This window comes from Podarcis filfolensis, assembly GCF_964270895.1.
Source record: "Podarcis filfolensis genome assembly, chromosome: 5".
NCBI classification, from domain to species: domain Eukaryota; kingdom Metazoa; phylum Chordata; class Lepidosauria; order Squamata; family Lacertidae; genus Podarcis; species Podarcis filfolensis.
Genome location: NC_139608.1, coordinates 3,570,054 through 3,587,248, shown reverse-complemented (window position 1 = coordinate 3,587,248; position 17,195 = coordinate 3,570,054). Strand labels below are relative to the sequence as shown.

The following is a 17,195-nucleotide window of genomic DNA, read 5'->3' as shown; positions in this document are numbered from 1 at the left end:
TCCGTAACTGTCTTTTTTCTACTGGTCTCTGTTAAGTCGTGGGTGAACATATCAGACGACACACCGATTCTTCAGACAGCTCTTGTTTATTCACAGGCCAGAACAGAACTGAACTGAAGGGTTCAGCCAGCCTGCTTCTATATAGAGCTCCACTAGAACGCAACAGTAACCACTTTCTGTAACTGTCCAATTACTGGACGTCACTTTCAATCCCCTATTTGCATATGTGGACCTGAGTGAAAACTATCTACAGTATCCCCCTGCTGGCCCAGGGTGAGAACTTCAGTACATAACACCCTCCTGCAAGGGCTCATCTTAGCTCCCCCCGCAACCCCAACCTGAACGAACAAGAAATGAACTTGCACGCAGGATGACGACTTTACAAACGCTTTTATCCAGTTTTCGCTTCACAAAACTAGGTTCACTGGAAAGAAAAGGAGACGCCTGTGAGACCCCCCCCCTTCAGATATCGGACACGGAGAGGAGGGTGGCCGTAGGAGAGGAAGCAGGTCGCCGGCTCCCGTGGATTTGGCATTTCCAGTGCAGGTCCTGATCCGGATCCAGAAGCTCCACAGAATCCAGCATGTCGGGAACTGGCAGGGAAAGAAAATAACAGATGGTATTTAACTCTGAGAAGACTTGCTAAGATGTATAAGTCCGAATCAGATAAGTGCAAAGAGGTGGAAGAATGTTCCTTCATATGTGGTGGACTTGTAAAAGGGTAAAAGGAGTACTGGGAAATGATCCATAATGAATTGAAAAAAAATGATTAAAAGTACTTTCCAAAAAAAACAAAACAAAACAGAGTCCTTTGTGTTGCGGATAATTCAGACTGAAATTCCCAGGTGTCAAAAAAGGTTATTGTCAGGGAACTGCCATCGGAGCCGGAGGCGGAGGGAAGGCTCCAGAGGGATGCTGGAGAGGGTCCCAGTAGGGAGAGAGGCAGCCCATCTGCTGGGGAAGGAAATCAGCGTAGCACCAGTGGAGAAGGGGGGCAGAAGGGGGAATCAGCGAGGAGGCTCCAGGACTCTTCACCGGAGACCAGCGGGGAGAGCACGGGTCCTCCGCTGCCCACACCCTCCCTGCGCAGAAGACTTCCGCGCAGGGAGAGTAGGAGGAGACTAGGCGTCAAAGAGCTTCTTTGCTGGAAGAAGTTCAAGAAACGCACACTGACGGATTCTGCCAGCGATTGAGACAGCCACGGTGAGAGGCTGTCCAGACAGGAAAGGTTCACCCAGGTAACCTAGCCAGGAGTGGCGACAACTTACGCACGAGCAACCCCTAGAACCATTACAGTTATTTATAAGAGTACATCCATTTGTAAAAAAAGGAATATACAATGGGATAGACAGGCAGTCCAAAGTGTTGGTACATATATGATTTTGGAATAGTTATTTGTCCTTGGTTTTTTTCTGGGTGAGGATGAAGCGGTCCCAGGTTTCCCTTCACGCAATTGTGAATACCTGGCCGCTGTTGGAACATAAATGCTGCCAGAAACAGCTGTGGCAGACCTCTGCTGAGGGAATACAGGGAGAGATTGATCTAAGACTCACCTATAAAAGTGGTCACATGACGCAGCGCTCGTCTCAGGTAAGCACACGTTGATGCCTTACCTGTTCAGCATCCACCCACCCACCCCAGCAGCCTTCTCTGCCCCTCAGTGGACCCCTGCAGAGGCTGGCTGGACCACTGGGATTTGTCAGCCGCAGCAGGAGATCTACTCACTAGGGATCTCCACCATCCTCTCTTGGCTGTTCATTTGCCAGTTGGATTTCTTCTTGCCAACCTGGAAGGAGGTAGTGGGAAAAAGACAGTCACGGAACCAAGAAATGACACAAAAACAAATGTAAATCCCTGAAACGAGAAGTAATCGGATATGGAGTTAAACTAAACAACAAAAATCAAAAAGTTTAAGGGAAAAAATTAACCTAGAATTAAACAAAGACTTAACGAGATGCCGGCTACAAAACTCGTTTCACTGAACTCATCAGTCTCCTCAGAAGGAAATAAAGAAATTTTAAACCTTCAATGATTTTAAAACAAACTCAAGAGCAGGACTGAAACGCTTCACTGAGTTTACAAAAAAGGTATGAAAACCTCAATGACAAGTTTTAGACATAGCCGTATTTAAGAGAGCCAAGCAGTAGTAAAAAATACATTCCATACATCACTACTGGGAAAACCATAGCTTTAACTATACGGACCTTTGTTGGCAAGGTGATGTCTCTGCTTTTTAAGATGCTGTCTAGGTTTGCCATTGCCCATCCTGCCGGAGCAGTACCTATTTATCTACTTGCACTTTGACGTGCTTTTGAACTGCTAGGTTGGCAGGAGCAGGGGCCGAGCAACAGGAGCTCACCCTGTTGCTGGGATTCGAACCGGCTTGTCTAAACAAGAATGTTTTTAGCAGGCACCGAAAAGAGCACAGTGAAGGCACCTGCCTGATATTAATAGGCAGGGAGTTCCAAAGGCTAGGCGCTGCCACACTACAAGTTTGAGTTCTTACGAATGTGAAACAGGTGCTGGGTGGCACCTGAAAGTTCCACTGAAATATATGGGGCAAGGCGATCTCTTAGGTGAACTGGTCCCAAGTTGTTAAGGGCAGCTTGAACCTGGTAATTAAAGAGCACGCAATGGGTACCTATTCCACATCAAACTGAGGTGCGGACAGGCCCATGCGTCAGGCAAAAGGCAATCCCACAGGCATCACTTCCCACCCCTTGCTCACCTGCTTCTCTGCCTTTTCCGCCGACGCTCCTCCCAGCCTGGGACCCTCTCGGTGCAGAAGGTTCCCCATGGCGGACAGGAAGTGGCGCCAAGCCTTGAGCACCTTCTGCTGGCGGGACAGGTCTTGGGAGCAGCTGTGAGGGCAGGGGGTGGGGATGGCCGAACCCACGCTGGAGACCCAGGGGACGTGGCAGAGCTCAGCGGCCTCGGCGGGCCCCAGGACCATCGCTCCGGAGGACCTCACTCTGTACCTGCAAGAAGGAGGGAGGTGCAGACGAATCATGGGTGGGTGTGTCATTGTGGTGGGAGGGACTATTTTCTGACTTAAGAGCTCCTCCAGGCAACTGGCTCATTGAGCACCCTCCCTGCTTGCTTGCGCAAAGCTTGTGTGAAGGCGGTTAGATTGCACCCGGTATTTACTGAGTGCTTCTTCTGAAATTCAACTTCTGCAGAGTGCGCCACACGGGCGCCGCCTCCTCCATGCCTGCCTGTTATGTACTGAAGTTCTCACCCTGGGCCAGCAGGGGGATACTGTAGATAGTTATGCAAATAAGGGATTGAAAGTGACGTTCAGTGATTGGATAGTTTTAGAAAATTGTTACAGTTGCGTTGTAGTGGAGCTCTATATAAGCAGGCTGGCTGAACCCTTCAGTTCAGTTCTGTCCTGGCCTGTGAATAAACAAGAGCTGTTGAAGAATCGCTGTGTCGTCTGATATGTTCACCCACAACTTAACGCTGCCCACTCCTCGTGAGCGTATAGAGGGGAGGTCCAAAAATATCTACATGGTGCCTAGGGAACAACTTGCACCTTAATATCAGCAAGACAAAGGAGATGGTGTTGGACTTCCTCCGTCCCTAAAAAAACAATGGGAATTGGGGGGGGGGAGGAGGGAGCTTTGCACCACAGCACTGGGTATCCTTAAGATGGCCCTGGGTACCACCGTAATAAAAGCAAGCAAGGAATGCGATTCCGTCACCTGCCAGCTAAAGATTTCCCCTATCGGGATGGGAGCCCCTAACCCTCCACACCCGGAGGTCACCCCCAGGGAAGGATGGCGAAGCCCTGAGCCCCGAGTCACGCACTTGGTTCTGTGCCTCTTGCACCACCCCGAGTCCTGCCAGTTCAAGGCCAAAGGTTGCTTGAAGGACAGAGCCTGTGGAGAGAGATGAGGGAGGTCAGAGATGGAAAGGGAAGCAGCAGCAACAGGCAGCCTCTGCTGGGCTCGGGGTCAAGGGCTTGGGGAGCTCTCCAAGTTTGGAGACCCTGTCTTGGCCGCATGCGACGGTGCACAGCGGCACACACAGCTCTGGCCGCCATCCTTTGGTGCTCTGCATCCCTAGGAACTCAGATCAGGCGGCTCCACCCACAAGGAGCAGTCCCTCTCCTCCCGCCTCCGCCATGTTTGCCCCTGCATCTGCACGCGGTACCTGGAATTTGCAGCTGTGATGAGCAGCTAAGATGTAGCGGATCTGGGTGCAAACCAGGAGGAGCAGAGGCACCAAGTAGAATGCGGTGGGGATGGTCACCAGCACTCTGGAAGCACCGGAGTCAAGGAAGACGGACAGATAATAATAATAATAATAATAATAATAATAATAATAATAATAACAATAACAATAATTTATTTGTACCCCGCCCACCTGGCTGGGTTTCCCCAGCCACTCTGGGCGGCTTCCAACAAAGATTTAAAATACATTGAAATATCACACATTAAAAACTTCCCTAAACCTTCAGATGTCTTCTAAAAGTCTGGTAGTTGTTTTTCTCTTTGACTTCTGGTGTGAGGGCGTTCCACAGGGCAGGTGCCACCACCGAGAAGGCCCTCTGCCAGGTTCCCTGTAGCTTTGCTTTTCGCAATGAGGGAACCGCCAGAAGGCCCTCGGCGCCGGACCTCAGTGTCCAGCAGAACGGTGGGGGTGGAGACGCTCCCTCAGGTCTACTGGACTGAGGCCGTTTAGGGCTTTCAAGGACACAAGGGAGAAACGTGCTAAGAGGAAGGCACACTTGGCAAATCCACACCGTGATCAACTCCCGCCCGGAAACCAATGTTCCCACTGTGGAAGGACGTGTGGATCCAGAATTGGCCTCCTCGGTCACTTACGCACTCACTGTTAAAACCGTGTTTATGGAAGACAATCTGATTCAGCTACGAGTGATCACCAAAAAAGAAAGAAAGAAGAAGCAGAGAATTGTAGTTCTGGGAGGGGAATCTGGGTCTCCTAACAGCTCTCAGCACCCTTAGCAAACTACAGCTCCCAGGATTCTTTGAATCCCAGCATTACAGGAGAGGGAGGGGAACTTCTCTCTGAAGGATACGTGCAGATCTTCTCCACGCTGAAAGCCTGCTGGGAGTTGAATGCCAGGTAGACCAGGCAGGAAGCCAGCACCGCCAGGTCGTAGCCGCTCAGGAAGGCCACAAAGAAGATGAAGAAGCGAAGGTTGTGGTAGCCAATGCAGTTGTTGACCCACATGCAGTGGTGGTCGAATTCCTGCAGATGATATACAGTATAATGAACTGAAGAAAATGTTGAAAATAACTTTTGTAAAAACAACCAGAAGCCTTTTTATTAGGTATTTTAAGCCAAGATATACCGAAAGAAAAGAGGACTGTTGAGTTGTGGGTGAACATATCAGACGACACAGAGATTCTTCAAACAGCTCTTGTTTATTCACAGGCCAGGACAGAACTGAACTGAAGGGTTCAGCCAGCCTGCTTATATAGAGCTCCACTACAACGCAACTGTAACCACTTTCTGTAACTATCCAATCACTGAACGTCACTTTCAATCCCTTATTTGCATATGTGGACCTGAGTGAAAACTATCTACAGCATCCCCTTGCTGGCCCAGGGTGAGAACTTCAGTACATAACAAGGACTATATTCGTGTATGCCACTCCAGCAGCGAGAATGTTGATTGCACAAAATTGGAAGACTGGAGAAATACTAACTAAAGAACAACGGCAAGAGAAGTTGATGAACTTGTTAATAGAGGCTCAGAACTTACAGGGTTAAGAGTTCTGAGTGATGACGCCTCACATTCTGAGGGCGGGGATAGAACACTGGGAGTGGCCAGTATCTCTGAGAGAGAGTCGACATGAGTTGCGTCTCACCGGGAAGATTTACGATGTGTTGATCTGTACAGCAATAAAGACTTTAAGATAAGGAGAGCTGCGTTTCGGCCTGAGTTATTGCTACCACACGACAGAACGTTCAAGCTTCTACTTCTGCTGTGTTTACTCTGCTGGAGTCAAAGGTTCCAGGGGGGAAGAGCAGAGCTGCGCGGAGGAAGTGTGCCGGACCCCTGGACTAAATTGACCCCCCCGAACAGGTTATGGGTGTCAGCAATAAAGATAAGCAACGTTCGTGCGTGTGAGAGGGCTGCAGCCAAAGGCCAGCAAGGAGAAGCTGGTGCCAGCAGAAGCGAAGGGAGCTCGCTGGGGAGTGAAAGCTGCAGGCAGAATCGGCTGAGGAGCAGCCAAAGGCCAGCTGATGAGACGCTGGGAAAGGGAAACTGCAGCCAAAAGCCAGCCAGGAGTTCGCTGGGAGGAGCTGAGATCTGCCGGACCGGAGGTACTCGTGAGTAAGCTGGGCCCCGGGGAGAGATGGCAGACAGCCAGGAATCGCGTACAGTCCCTTTTGAAGAGGCAGACGGGAAGGAGCCCTGGGGAGGTTGGCAGGCACTGAAGGTTGCAGTGGGAGCCACACCAGAGGGGGCCAGATGCTGCACAGAAGCTGGGGAACGCCCAGAGATTCCAGGAGGGGCTGTGGGACGCCCTGGAAGCCCAAAGTGGGCTGAAGCCGTGTCTGAAAGCTGCTGCGATGCTTTGACACGCCAGAGAGATGAGCAGCCGTGTGCTGGGAAGCTGCTGAAAGCTGGGAAGAGGAAAGCAGTGGCAAGCTGTTCCTCTGGAGGCTGTGCCCCTAAGTTTGGGGGTGCAGGCCAGAAAGGCCATTCCAAGGGTCTTGAGAGTGCCCAGGCTGTTTGGCAGGAGCTGGAAGGGGTTTGCAGAGAAACCACAGCAGAAGCCAAAAGCCATTTTCCCAACGGCAGAAAAGCCTCAAGGAGGAGGGCTGCTGGAAAGGTTGGGGGGGCAGAAAAGACCAAAGGCAAAGTTGCAAAGTTTTCCACTCGGAGATGTTTTGCTTGCGGTTCTCCGGAGCACCTGCGCAGAAGCTGTCCACAGCGAGACAAAGGGCAGGAAGGTCCCAAGGACATTTCCCATGGGAACCAGGCGGGTTTCCATGGCAACTGGGCCTGCAGAGGGAGCAGGCGTGAGAAACAAGAGACGTTGACTGCTTCTCTGGCGGTTTTGGACAGCAACAACACCTGCAGCTCCAAGGTCGGGGGCGGCAGGAAGGCAGTTGCTAAGGCAACAAAGAAGGACAACTCCGGAGGAGGGAGGGTGCTTCGTTGGGTTGTTGACTCAGCTGCGAATGCCCATTTGGTATCAGCGCCACCTGATGGACAAATGTGGAACTGCAAGGCTGTTTCAACTGAGAAAACAGTTAGATTTGCTACAGGTTCACAGGGCCGTGTAACCCATGTTTGTAACATGTTTATCCCTTTTTTACAGGCTGAATTGAAGGTTTATGTTCTCCCTGAGTTAAAACATAGCCTACTGTCTGTACCATGCCTTTTACAGGAGGGATATTCTGTGAGTTTTGAAAAAAATGTTTGCACCATTTCCAGAGATGGGAAGGAACTGGCACGTGTTGGAAAAGATCAGAACAACCTCTTTGTTCTGGAATCACCTCTAGAGGGAGGGGGGCACACTCATGTGTCGTGTGCTTGCGTGTGGCACAAGAGGATGTCACATGGGTCCTGTGAGGACGTCCAGATGTTATCAGAGTGCACCAAAGGTTGCAAGGTAAAAGAGTGTGGTAAACCTTTGAATTGCAAGGCTTGCAGGAAAGCCAGAAACAAGGGATTTAGCCATCCCAGAGTGGAGAGAGTGACCACAAGGCCTTTTGAGCTTGTGCATGCAGACCTTATAGGTATGCCACAGCCAAGTCTGGGCAAGGCCAAGTGGCTGATGGTGCTGACAGATGATTATACGCAGAACGCATGGGCTTTCACGCTGAAAGCAAAGGAGGAAGCAGCGCAACTGATCAAAGATTGGGTTGCGGAGGTGGAACAGAGGTTCTCCACCAAGGTGCGAGGTTTCCAGTTTGACCGTGGTTCTGAGGTCACTGGGTCTGCTCTAAAGGGTTTCTTTCGCCAGAGGGGGATACGTCACAAGGTGACTTCGCCTCAGAAGAGTGGCGTGGCAGAGCTGAGGAGTAAGGCTCTGGTTCGAGCATCCGAGATCTTACTGGATGACTCTGGTTTGCCTCACAGTTTTTGGGGGGAGGCGGTAAAGACGGCCAATTTCACGATGAACAGGTGCTACAATGCAGTGGTAGGCGACACCCCATATTTCTTGCTCAACGGACAGAAGCCGCTTGTGCATTTCTTCCGTTCGTTTGGTTGCAGGGCCATGGTGCCTGTACCAAAGTGGTTGCAGCAAGAAGGTGGTCCAAAATACCAGGAAATGATCTTCTGTGGGTATGAACCCGCGACAAAAGGGTGGAGGTTCGCATACCCAGAAGGTGATCAGACCAAGCTTCTGGTCAGTAAACAGGCTGAGTTCTTTGAGCAGGATGGTTGGGCAAGACGCAAAGTGCGCTCTGACGTTCACTCAGATTGTCTGTCTGACTCTGAGGAGGAAAGAGAGCCAGAGCCCGAACCTGCTGGTGGAGACCAGGTCCCTGAACAGAGTAGGGCGTCTCCACAGGTTGTTAAGGGAGTGTCCAAGAGTGAGCCCTCATCTCCTGTTAGAGTGATGGAGAAAGCTCACAGACGTGTCAAGTCAGAGGGGGAGTCTGATGAGGAAGACACACAAGCTGGCCCCAGTGGGTCAGGAGAAGAATCCCAGTTTGTGCCCAGGCGGTCTTCAAGGGCAACAAAGGGAATTCCACCTGAGAGGTTTCAGGTCACAAATGCGTGGGTTGGTTTCGCACAGTGCGAACCTGAGGTTTGTGAGGTTCAACAGGTGCCTAACAACGATGCCAGGAAGGGGCGGAAGGCAATGGGGAAGGTGTTGAACACTCAGAATTCCCCTCAGAACGTGATTCGAGAGGGGGTGTTAATAGAGGCTCAGAACTTACAGGGTTAAGAGTTCTGAGTGATGACGCCTCACATTCTGAGGGCGGGGATAGAACACTGGGAGTGGCCAGTATCTCTGAGAGAGAGTCGACATGAGTTGCGTCTCACCGGGAAGATTTACGATGTGTTGATCTGTACAGCAATAAAGACTTTAAGATAAGGAGAGCTGCGTTTCGGCCTGAGTTATTGCTACCACACGACAGAACGTTCAAGCTTCTACTTCTGCTGTGTTTACTCTGCTGGAGTCAAAGGTTCCAGGGGGGAAGAGCAGAGCTGCGCGGAGGAAGTGTGCCGGACCCCTGGACTAAATTGACCCCCCCGAACAGAACTATGCAGAACTGGAAAAAAATGACAGATTAAGAGGAAAAGACAACAGAGACTTTGAAAAAGAATGGGAACCATTTATATTAAACTTGCAGAAACAAAGAAAGTCTATAGACTTGATGGTAGGATTTAAATGAACCTCCACATTATTAGTATTAGAAAATGTGTAGAAGAAAGAGAAATACTATGGTGTATTCACTGTTATTTTTATGTTTTTAGGTTTGATGTTATTGTATAAATATATTATTAGTATTTTTTTCTTTTAGGAGGCAGCAAAGTGGGTGAAAGGAGAAACAAACTGGAAGCGGATGTTGGGGGAAGCCTATGATGTATGTTTTTTCACAAACATACATATTTTTGCAAGTAATATCCCCCGATATATTGCCTTTTTGCATGTTATCTGCACACCTTGCAGCAGTATATGCATTGTTGCACACTGAGCTTGACCGGAGAACGGCGCTGCAAAATTCTGAGAGGTGCCAAATTTTGAATCATGGCTGCATTTCAGTTTGCACTGTGCTCCAGAAAGTGCAAACTAGGTAACAGGTTTTACTTTAAATGCGAACCAAGTCGAGCTGCTCCTCCTCCTTCTGTACCCCTAGGGGCCGCTGTCGTTCTTTACCTCCACACAGGTGTTGCACCAGGAGCAGTGGAAGGTGTGCTGCAGGCAGTAGAGCTGGCATTTGTTGCACCAGTGCTGGTTGAGGTCTTTCATGGTGAAGGCCTGGTTCACCATCTCTTCTTCAATGCCTGGCCATGGAAGGATGCAGGGAAGTGAGAAAGCAGCTTCAGAGTCAGGCCATGTGCACACCACACATTTAAAGACTGCTCTATTCCGAACTTTTAAATGGAAAGCGTAATGCTGGTGGTCTACACAAGAGGTTTAAAGACTGTCTCAAGGCAAATCTTTAAAAATGTAATATAAACACCAACAACTGGGAAACACTTGCCTGCGAGCGCTCCAGTTGGAGAACAGCCTTGACCAAAGGTGTCATGGGCTTTGAAGACACTCGAAGTCAGGATGCAAGGGAGAAACGTGCTAAGAGGAAGGCACGCTTGGGAAATCCATACCATGATCAACTCCTGCCTGGAAACCTATGTCCCCACTGTGGAAGGACGTGTGGATCCAGAACTGGCCTCCACAGTCACTTATGGACTCATTGTTAAAACCGTGTTTATGGAAGACAATCTTACTCGGCTACGAGGGATCGCCAAAGAAGAAGAAGACACATTTAAATCGCCGTGATACCACTTTAAACAGTCATGGCTTCCCCCAAAGGATTCTGGGAGCTGTTAGGAGACTCCCCCGTTTCCCTAACGGAGCTACAGTGGTACCTTGGTTCTCAAATGCCTTGGTACTCAAACAGATTGGAACGCAAACAGTGCAAACCTGGAAGTAAGTGTTCCGGTTTGCACACTTTTTTCAGAAGTCAAATGTGCGCCAATTTGAGTGTTACACTTCCGTTTTGAGTGTTACGCTGAGGTCTGTCTGTTTTTGCTATTTATTTTGCCTTTTTGTGGCTCTTTTTTGTGTGTGATTGTGTGGAACCCAGTTCAGCTACTGATTGACTGATTGTGTGACTGCAGTACATTGTTCGTTGCTTTCATTTTATGGATCAGTGGTCTCGTTAGATAGTAAAATTCATGTTAAACTGCTGTTTTAGGGGTTGTTTTTAAAAGTCTGGAACAGATTAATCCGTTTTGCATTACTTTCTATGGGAAAGCGCACCTTGGTTTTGGAACGCTTTGGTTTTGGAACGGACTCCCGGAACAGATTAAGTTTGAGAACCAAGGTACCGATGTATAATTCTCCGATTCACTTGACGATCTTTGGATCAAAGTCCTCCATTTTTAGAAATAGTGTTACAAAGGTTGGGTGCCACCCCACTCTCTGCAAGATTCTAAGCGCACTCATGCCAGGTTTGTGTTCCTTTGGAGGGTTGAGGCACAGCGGAGACTGTCGTAGCCTTAAGAAATATGGTTTATTCACCTATTTACACCTTCCATCTGCATGGAGAGAGTCCAGATCTTGCAGCTTGGTCGTAGGGTGGCGGGAGGGGGCAACCCCTGCACACTTACCTTTGTGGAGGATTCCAGTGTCTGTGAAACTGGTGAGGAGGAAGTAGATAATGGTTGGAATGAAGAGGAGGCCGCAGATGGTGGGGAAGGCCCAGGACACATGGAGGGCCAGCCAGCTGCACCTGTGGGAGGAAGCAGGTGGAGGTTGGGGTGAGACCTTGGCTTTGGCCCACAGAAGAAGCTAACCTTGGAAGAAAAAGGTCCTGTGCCCACCACAGTTTAAGAATCATAGAATGGGAAGGGACCCTTCGGCTCATCTCCTCCAACTTCCTGGAATGCAGGAATCTCAGCTCAAGCATCCATGACAGACGACCATCCAACCTCTGCTTAGAAACCTCCAAGGAAGGAGAGTCCATCGCCTTGCAAGGGAGACCGTTCCACCGTCAAACAGCTCTCACTGTCCAAACATTCCTCCTGATGTTAAGTCAGAATCTACTTTATCGTAACTTGAAACCTTTGGTTCGGGTCCTGCCCTCCAGGAGAAAGGAAACTTGTTCCATCTTCCATGTGACAGCCTTTTAGATACTGACAAGCTGGAATGTATGCAGAGGAGGACAACCAAGATGACCAAAGGTTTGGAAGCCGAGCCTTATGAGGAACGTTTGAGGGAGTTTGGCATGTGGAGACTGAGAGATGATAGGATAGCCATCTTCAAATATCTATTTTTTTATAAGATATTTATTAAGATTTTTTAAAATATTACAATAAAATAAAAAGAAGAAAAAACAGATAGATAACAAAAATACAAAATAAAGAAAATTAAAAAACACATAAATTTTCAGTTACTTATTTTCCTTTAACTTGTTTCCAGGACCTCCTCATACCTCCCTTTTTTGTATTCCACCACAAATTATTAGTTCAGCAAATCCTTACCATTATATTATTACCTATTTATAATCCTTTTTTTTCATATTCTCTTAAAGCATTACAGCTGGAAACCACTTAATTTCAATCCAACATCATTCTAGCATTCATTAATTTTACAATATTTCTGTAGATAGTCTTTAAATTTCTTCCAATCTTCTTCCACCGACTCTTCTCCCTGGTCTCGGATTCTGCCAGTCATTTCTGCCAATCCCATATAGTCCATCACCTTCATCTGCCATTCTTCCAAAGTGGGTAGATCTTGTGTCTTCCAATACTTTGCAATAAGTGTTCTTGCTGCTGTTGTAGCGTACATAAAAAAAGTTCTGTCCTTCTTTGGCACCAATTGGCCGACAATGCCCAGAAGGAAGGCCTCTGGTTTCTTCAGGAAGGTATACTTAAATACCCTTTTCATTTCATTATAGATCATTTCCCAGAAAGCCTTAATTCTTGGGCACGTCCACCAAAGGTGAAAGAATGTACCTTCAGTTTCTTTGCGCCATCTTCAAATATCTAAAGCAGGGGTCAGCAAACTAAGGGCTGCGGGCCAGATCAGGCCCAGTTGCCTTCAGGATCTGGCCCATGGACTGTCCGTGGATCGGCGTGGGGATTCTGTTTGTTCAGGCTGCAACATTTTCCCCCCTGTGCCATCCCCCCCCACACCGTGGCGGCGCCTCCTCCCTCCCTCCTCCTGGCTTCTCCCCGCCCTGCCTAGAGGAGGAAGGGGGCTGGGCTTTGTGGGTTCCAGCCCCTCTCCAGAGCCAGACCTTTTGCGCTGCTCATCTTCCCTCTGTCGCCGTCGCCTTGGTGCTCCTGTGGGCCAGAGAGTGGAGCAGACAAGCTCGCTCTGCCTATCCATGAGAAGCAGCGGCGGTGGCAGCCCCTGGGAAGGTAAGTGCAGCTGCTGGGGGGGGGAGGACTACTTGCCCCCCTCGCCTCTTCTTCCAGCTCCCCACCCTGGTGCTGCTTCTCTGGCCCGCCACAAGGTCTGAGGGACAGTGGACCAGCCTGTGGCTAAAATTTTTTGCTGATCCCTGATCTAAAGGGCTGCCCCATGGAAGGTGGAGGAAGCTTGTATTCTGCTGCTCCAGATTGTAGGGACTAAGATATTACAAGTGCAGAACAGGTATTACGTAGCACCTCTAGGTAGACCATTTGTTGGGATCCAGTGAGACCAGCTGACCCTTTGGGTCTGATCCAGCAAGCGTCTTACCTCTGCTGCCCTACCCTAAGACGGGATCATTCAATTCAAAATGGCCAGCCGAGCGGAATTGCCGACTGCTGCTCCTTGACTCGAACATCCCGGATCCGCCTTCGTACTTACGGGAAAGTAAAGAAGAGGCAGCTGAGACCCACCAGGGTGCTGAAGTGGAAAGAAGCAAAGATGCTGGAAGTGAGAGATTGGCATCCATCTTGGGCAAACCCCATGTCTCGAGGGGAAGAGTCAGGGAAAGCTGTTGGAGCAGTCGCTGGGCCCAAGCTGGATGGAACCCCCCTTGGTCTGTTGCCAGGGCGATGTTGTGATGCGGCAAAGGGATCGAGGACAGAAGCGGGGGGTCTCCCCTGTTGTGGAACGTCGCCATGGTGGCGGAAGAAGTCCATTAATGGGCCCACGGTGCAAAGGATGCTGGGAGCTGACACCTGCCTCTCAGGTGGCTTATGGGAGCGCTCCGTACAAGACTCACACAAAGACCACCTTTAGGGGGTGGGTTACATTTATTCATTACAAATAAAGCAGTTCCTAGAGAAGAGGGAAAAAGGGATGCGGGTGGCGCTGTGGGTTAAACCACAGAGCCTAGGACCTGCCGATCAGAAGGTTGGCGGTTCGAATCTCCGCGACGGGGTGAGCTCCTGTTGCTCGGTCCTTGCTCCTGCCAACCTAGCAGTTTGAAAGCACGTCAAAGTGCAAGTAAATAAATAGGTACCGCTCCGGCGGGAAGGTAAACAGCGTTTCTGTGCGCTGCTCTGGTTCGCCAGAAGTGGCTTAGTCATGCTGGCCACACGACCCGGAAGCTGTACGCCGGCTCCCTCGGCCAGTAAAGTCAGATGAGCGCCGCAACCCCAGAGTCGGTCACGAATGGACCTAATGGTCAGGGGTCCCTTTGCCTAGAGAAGAGGGAGACAGTAAAGATTTACAACAGTGGTTTGCAGAAGGTCATAGATCAGAGGCTGCAGAGGGGAGAAGCTGGGAAATGTTGGGAGAGGAGCAGGAGGAAGAAGCGCCAGGGGAGAGACAGCTGACAGACTCTGTGTCTTTAGAATAATAATAATAATAATAATAATAATAATAATAATAATAATGTATTATTTATACCCCGCCCATCTGGCTGGGCCTCCCCAGCCACTCTGGGCGGCTTCCATAGAAACCAAAAATACAGTAAAATATCACACGTTAAAAACTTCCCTGAACAGGGCTGCCTTAAGATGTCTTCTGAATGTCAGGTAGTTGTTTATCGCTTTGACATCTGCTGGAAGGGCGTTCCACAGGGCGGGCGCCACTACCGAGAAGGCCCTCTGCCTGGTTCCCTGTAGCTTTGCTTCTCGCAATGAGGGAACCGCCAGAAGGCCCTCGGCGCTGGACCTCAGCGTCTGGGCAGAACGATGGGGGTGGAGATGCTCCTTCAGGTATACTGGACCGAGGCCGTTTAGGGCTTTAAAGGTCAGCACCAACACTTTGAATTGTGCTCGGAAACGTACTGGGAGCCAATGTAGGTCTTTCAAGACCGGTGTTATATGGTCTCGGCGGCCGCCCCCAGTCACCAGTCTAGCTGCCGCATTCTGGATTAGTTGTAGTTTCTGAGTCACCTTCAAAGGTAGCCCCACGTAGAGTGCATTGCAGTAGTCCAAGCGGGAGATAACCAGAGCATGCACCACTCTGGCGAGACAGTCCGCAGGCAGATAGGGTCTCAGCCTACGTACCAGATGGAGCTGGTAAACAGCTGCCCTGGACACAGATTTGACCTGTGCCTCCATGGACAGTTGTGAGTCCAAAATGACTCCCAGGCTGCACACCTGGTCCTTCAGGGGCACAGTTACCCCATTCAGGACCAGGGAATCCTCCACACCTGCCTGCCTCCTGTCCCCCAAAAACAGTACTTCTGTCTTGTCAGGATTCAACCTCAATCCGTTAGCCGCCATCCATCCTCCAACCGCCTCCAGACACTCACACTTCTCCCAGAACCCAGCGGGCATGGAAAGGAGGAGAACAGAAAGCTCAGAGGCAGGAGGCACAGATCAGCCAATGTAGGGAAGACGTGTAATAGGAGAGGCGGAAGGGGTGGGGGTTTACTTGGAGCAATGCCATCATTGCAAGAGAGGCACTTTTCAAAGCCTCTCTCTGTGAATATTGAATAAAAGACTTGGTAAGAACTCTCTTTGTTTATCTATTTCTTGGCCAGCCACCCTGGGAGGGACTGGATTCCCAGAAGCCTGACACATACCAGCCGTTGCTTCTCCAAAAGCATTTCCATTAGGGGTTGACTTTTGGGGGGCGTGCTTTGTCAGTTTGCCATTGAACCTGCCAGGTCCGCCCAATGGCTAGCTCATCAATTGTGGGACTCACTTGCTCTTGAGCCCGGATCCTTCTTGCGGGTTCCCCATAAAGGCGGAGCCTCCAGTTGCCACCAAAATGCCGGGACCTTCACGAAAGGAATCACTGCTTCTCACTTTGTCCCGGATTTCCAAATAGCTTTCTGCTACAAGTGACCTTGGAGTCGTTTCCTTATAGCAATCAAACAATTTCAATGCAAACCATAAAATACAATTATTGGCTCTTGAAGCAGCACACATCAATAAAAACCGGGTGGGTGAGTGGGACGGGGGCGGTTCTGCCACCAAGCTTACAAACTACTAAGACACACAGGGAGAAGGGGAGGAGAAGGGAAAGGAAGGCAGTCGAGGAGGATCAGGTCTTCGAAGCCAGAATGAGTTATGGCAATTGACAAGGAGCTTCCATAGCTCAGTGGCAGAGTGCAATAGGAAGCCCTCAAATTCAGCACCTTGGCAATAATAATAATAATAATAATAATAATAATAATAATAATAATAATTTATTTATACTCCGCCCATCTGGCTGGGTTTCCCCAGCCACTCTGGGCGGCTTCCAACACAATATTAAAATACAGTAATGCCTCAAACATTAAAAGCTTCCCTAAACAGGGCTGCCTTCAGATGTTGTCTAGAAGTCTGGTAGTAGTAGTTCTCTTTGACATCTGGTGGGAGGGTGTTCCATGGGGTGGGTGCCACCATCGAGAAGGCCCTCTACCTGGTTCCCTGTAGCTTTGCTTCTTGCAGTGAGGGAACTGCCAGAAGGTCCTCAGCACTGGACCTCAGTGTCCAGGATGAACAATGGGGGTGGAGACGCTCCTTCAGGTATACAGGACCGAGGCCGTTTAGGGCTTTAAAGGTCAGCACCAACACTTTGAATTGTGCTCGGAAACATACTGGGAGCCAATGTAGGCCTTTCAAGACCAGTGTTATATGGTCTCAGCGGTTGCACCCAGTCACCAGTCTAGCTGCCGCATTCTGGATTAGTTGTAGTTTCTGGGTCACCTTCCAAGGTAGCCCCACTTAGAGCGCATTGCAGTAGTCCAAGTGGGCGATAACTAGAGCATGCACCACTCTGGTGAGACAGTCTGTGGGCAGGGAGGGTCTCAGCCTGTGTACCAGATGGAGCTGGTAAACAGCTGCCTTGGACACAGAATTGACCTGCGCCTCCATGAACAGCTGTGAGTCCAAAATGACTCGCAGGCTGCGCACCTGGTCCTTCAGGGGCACAGTTACCCCATTCAGGACCAGGGAGTCCTCCACATCTGCCCGCCTCCTGTCCCCCAAAAACAGTACTTCTGTCTTGTCAGAATTCAGCCTCAATCTGTTAGCTGCCACCCATCCTCCAGCCGCCTTCAGATACTCACACAGGACCTTCACCGCCTTCACTGGTTCCGATTTTAAAGAGAGGTAGACGTTATTGGCTAGCTGAGATATGGCAAGGAGAATGGAACAGAATATTTTGGCAAGATTGAAATAAGAACGTACAAAGAGCCTGCTGGATCAGG

At 49.8% G+C, this 17,195-nt stretch overlaps 1 protein-coding gene across 2 annotated transcripts; it reads right to left on the bottom strand.

The window, feature by feature from the left end:
* Nucleotides 1-374: 374 nt before the first annotated feature.
* Nucleotides 375-13,659, bottom strand: ZDHHC19 (zDHHC palmitoyltransferase 19). Of its 2 annotated transcripts, XM_083612952.1 has the most exons (9): nt 13,466-13,657; nt 11,278-11,399; nt 9,821-9,948; nt 5,045-5,217; nt 4,156-4,261; nt 3,811-3,881; nt 2,729-2,978; nt 1,726-1,786; nt 375-593 (listed from the first exon to the last, which is right to left on the bottom strand). In XM_083612952.1, the coding sequence occupies exons 1-9, from the start codon at nt 13,567-13,569 to the stop codon at nt 463-465; spliced, it is 1,146 nt and encodes a 381-aa protein (XP_083469078.1). In that variant the 5' UTR covers nt 13,570-13,657; the 3' UTR covers nt 375-462. The 2 variants fall into 2 exon arrangements, with proteins under 2 accessions (XP_083469078.1, XP_083469079.1); XM_083612953.1 differs by lacking the exon at nt 11,278-11,399 and having other exon boundaries at nt 13,466-13,659.
* Between the last annotated feature and the right edge of the window lie 3,536 nt (nt 13,660-17,195).

Bases quoted from the DNA above. Each gene is read 5' to 3' on its own strand.
- ZDHHC19 (XM_083612952.1), bottom strand. From the start codon at position 13,569: ATGGGGTTTGCCCAAGATGGATGCCAATCTCTCACTTCCAGCATCTTT. The intron at 5,218-9,820 runs GTAAAGAACGAC...TATCATCTGCAG, and splicing joins GGTGCAACACCTGTGTGGAG to GAATTCGACCACCACTGCAT. The intron at 2,979-3,810 runs GTGCGTGACTCG...TCCTTCTTGCAG, and splicing joins TGCAAGAGGCACAGAACCAA to GTACAGAGTGAGGTCCTCCG.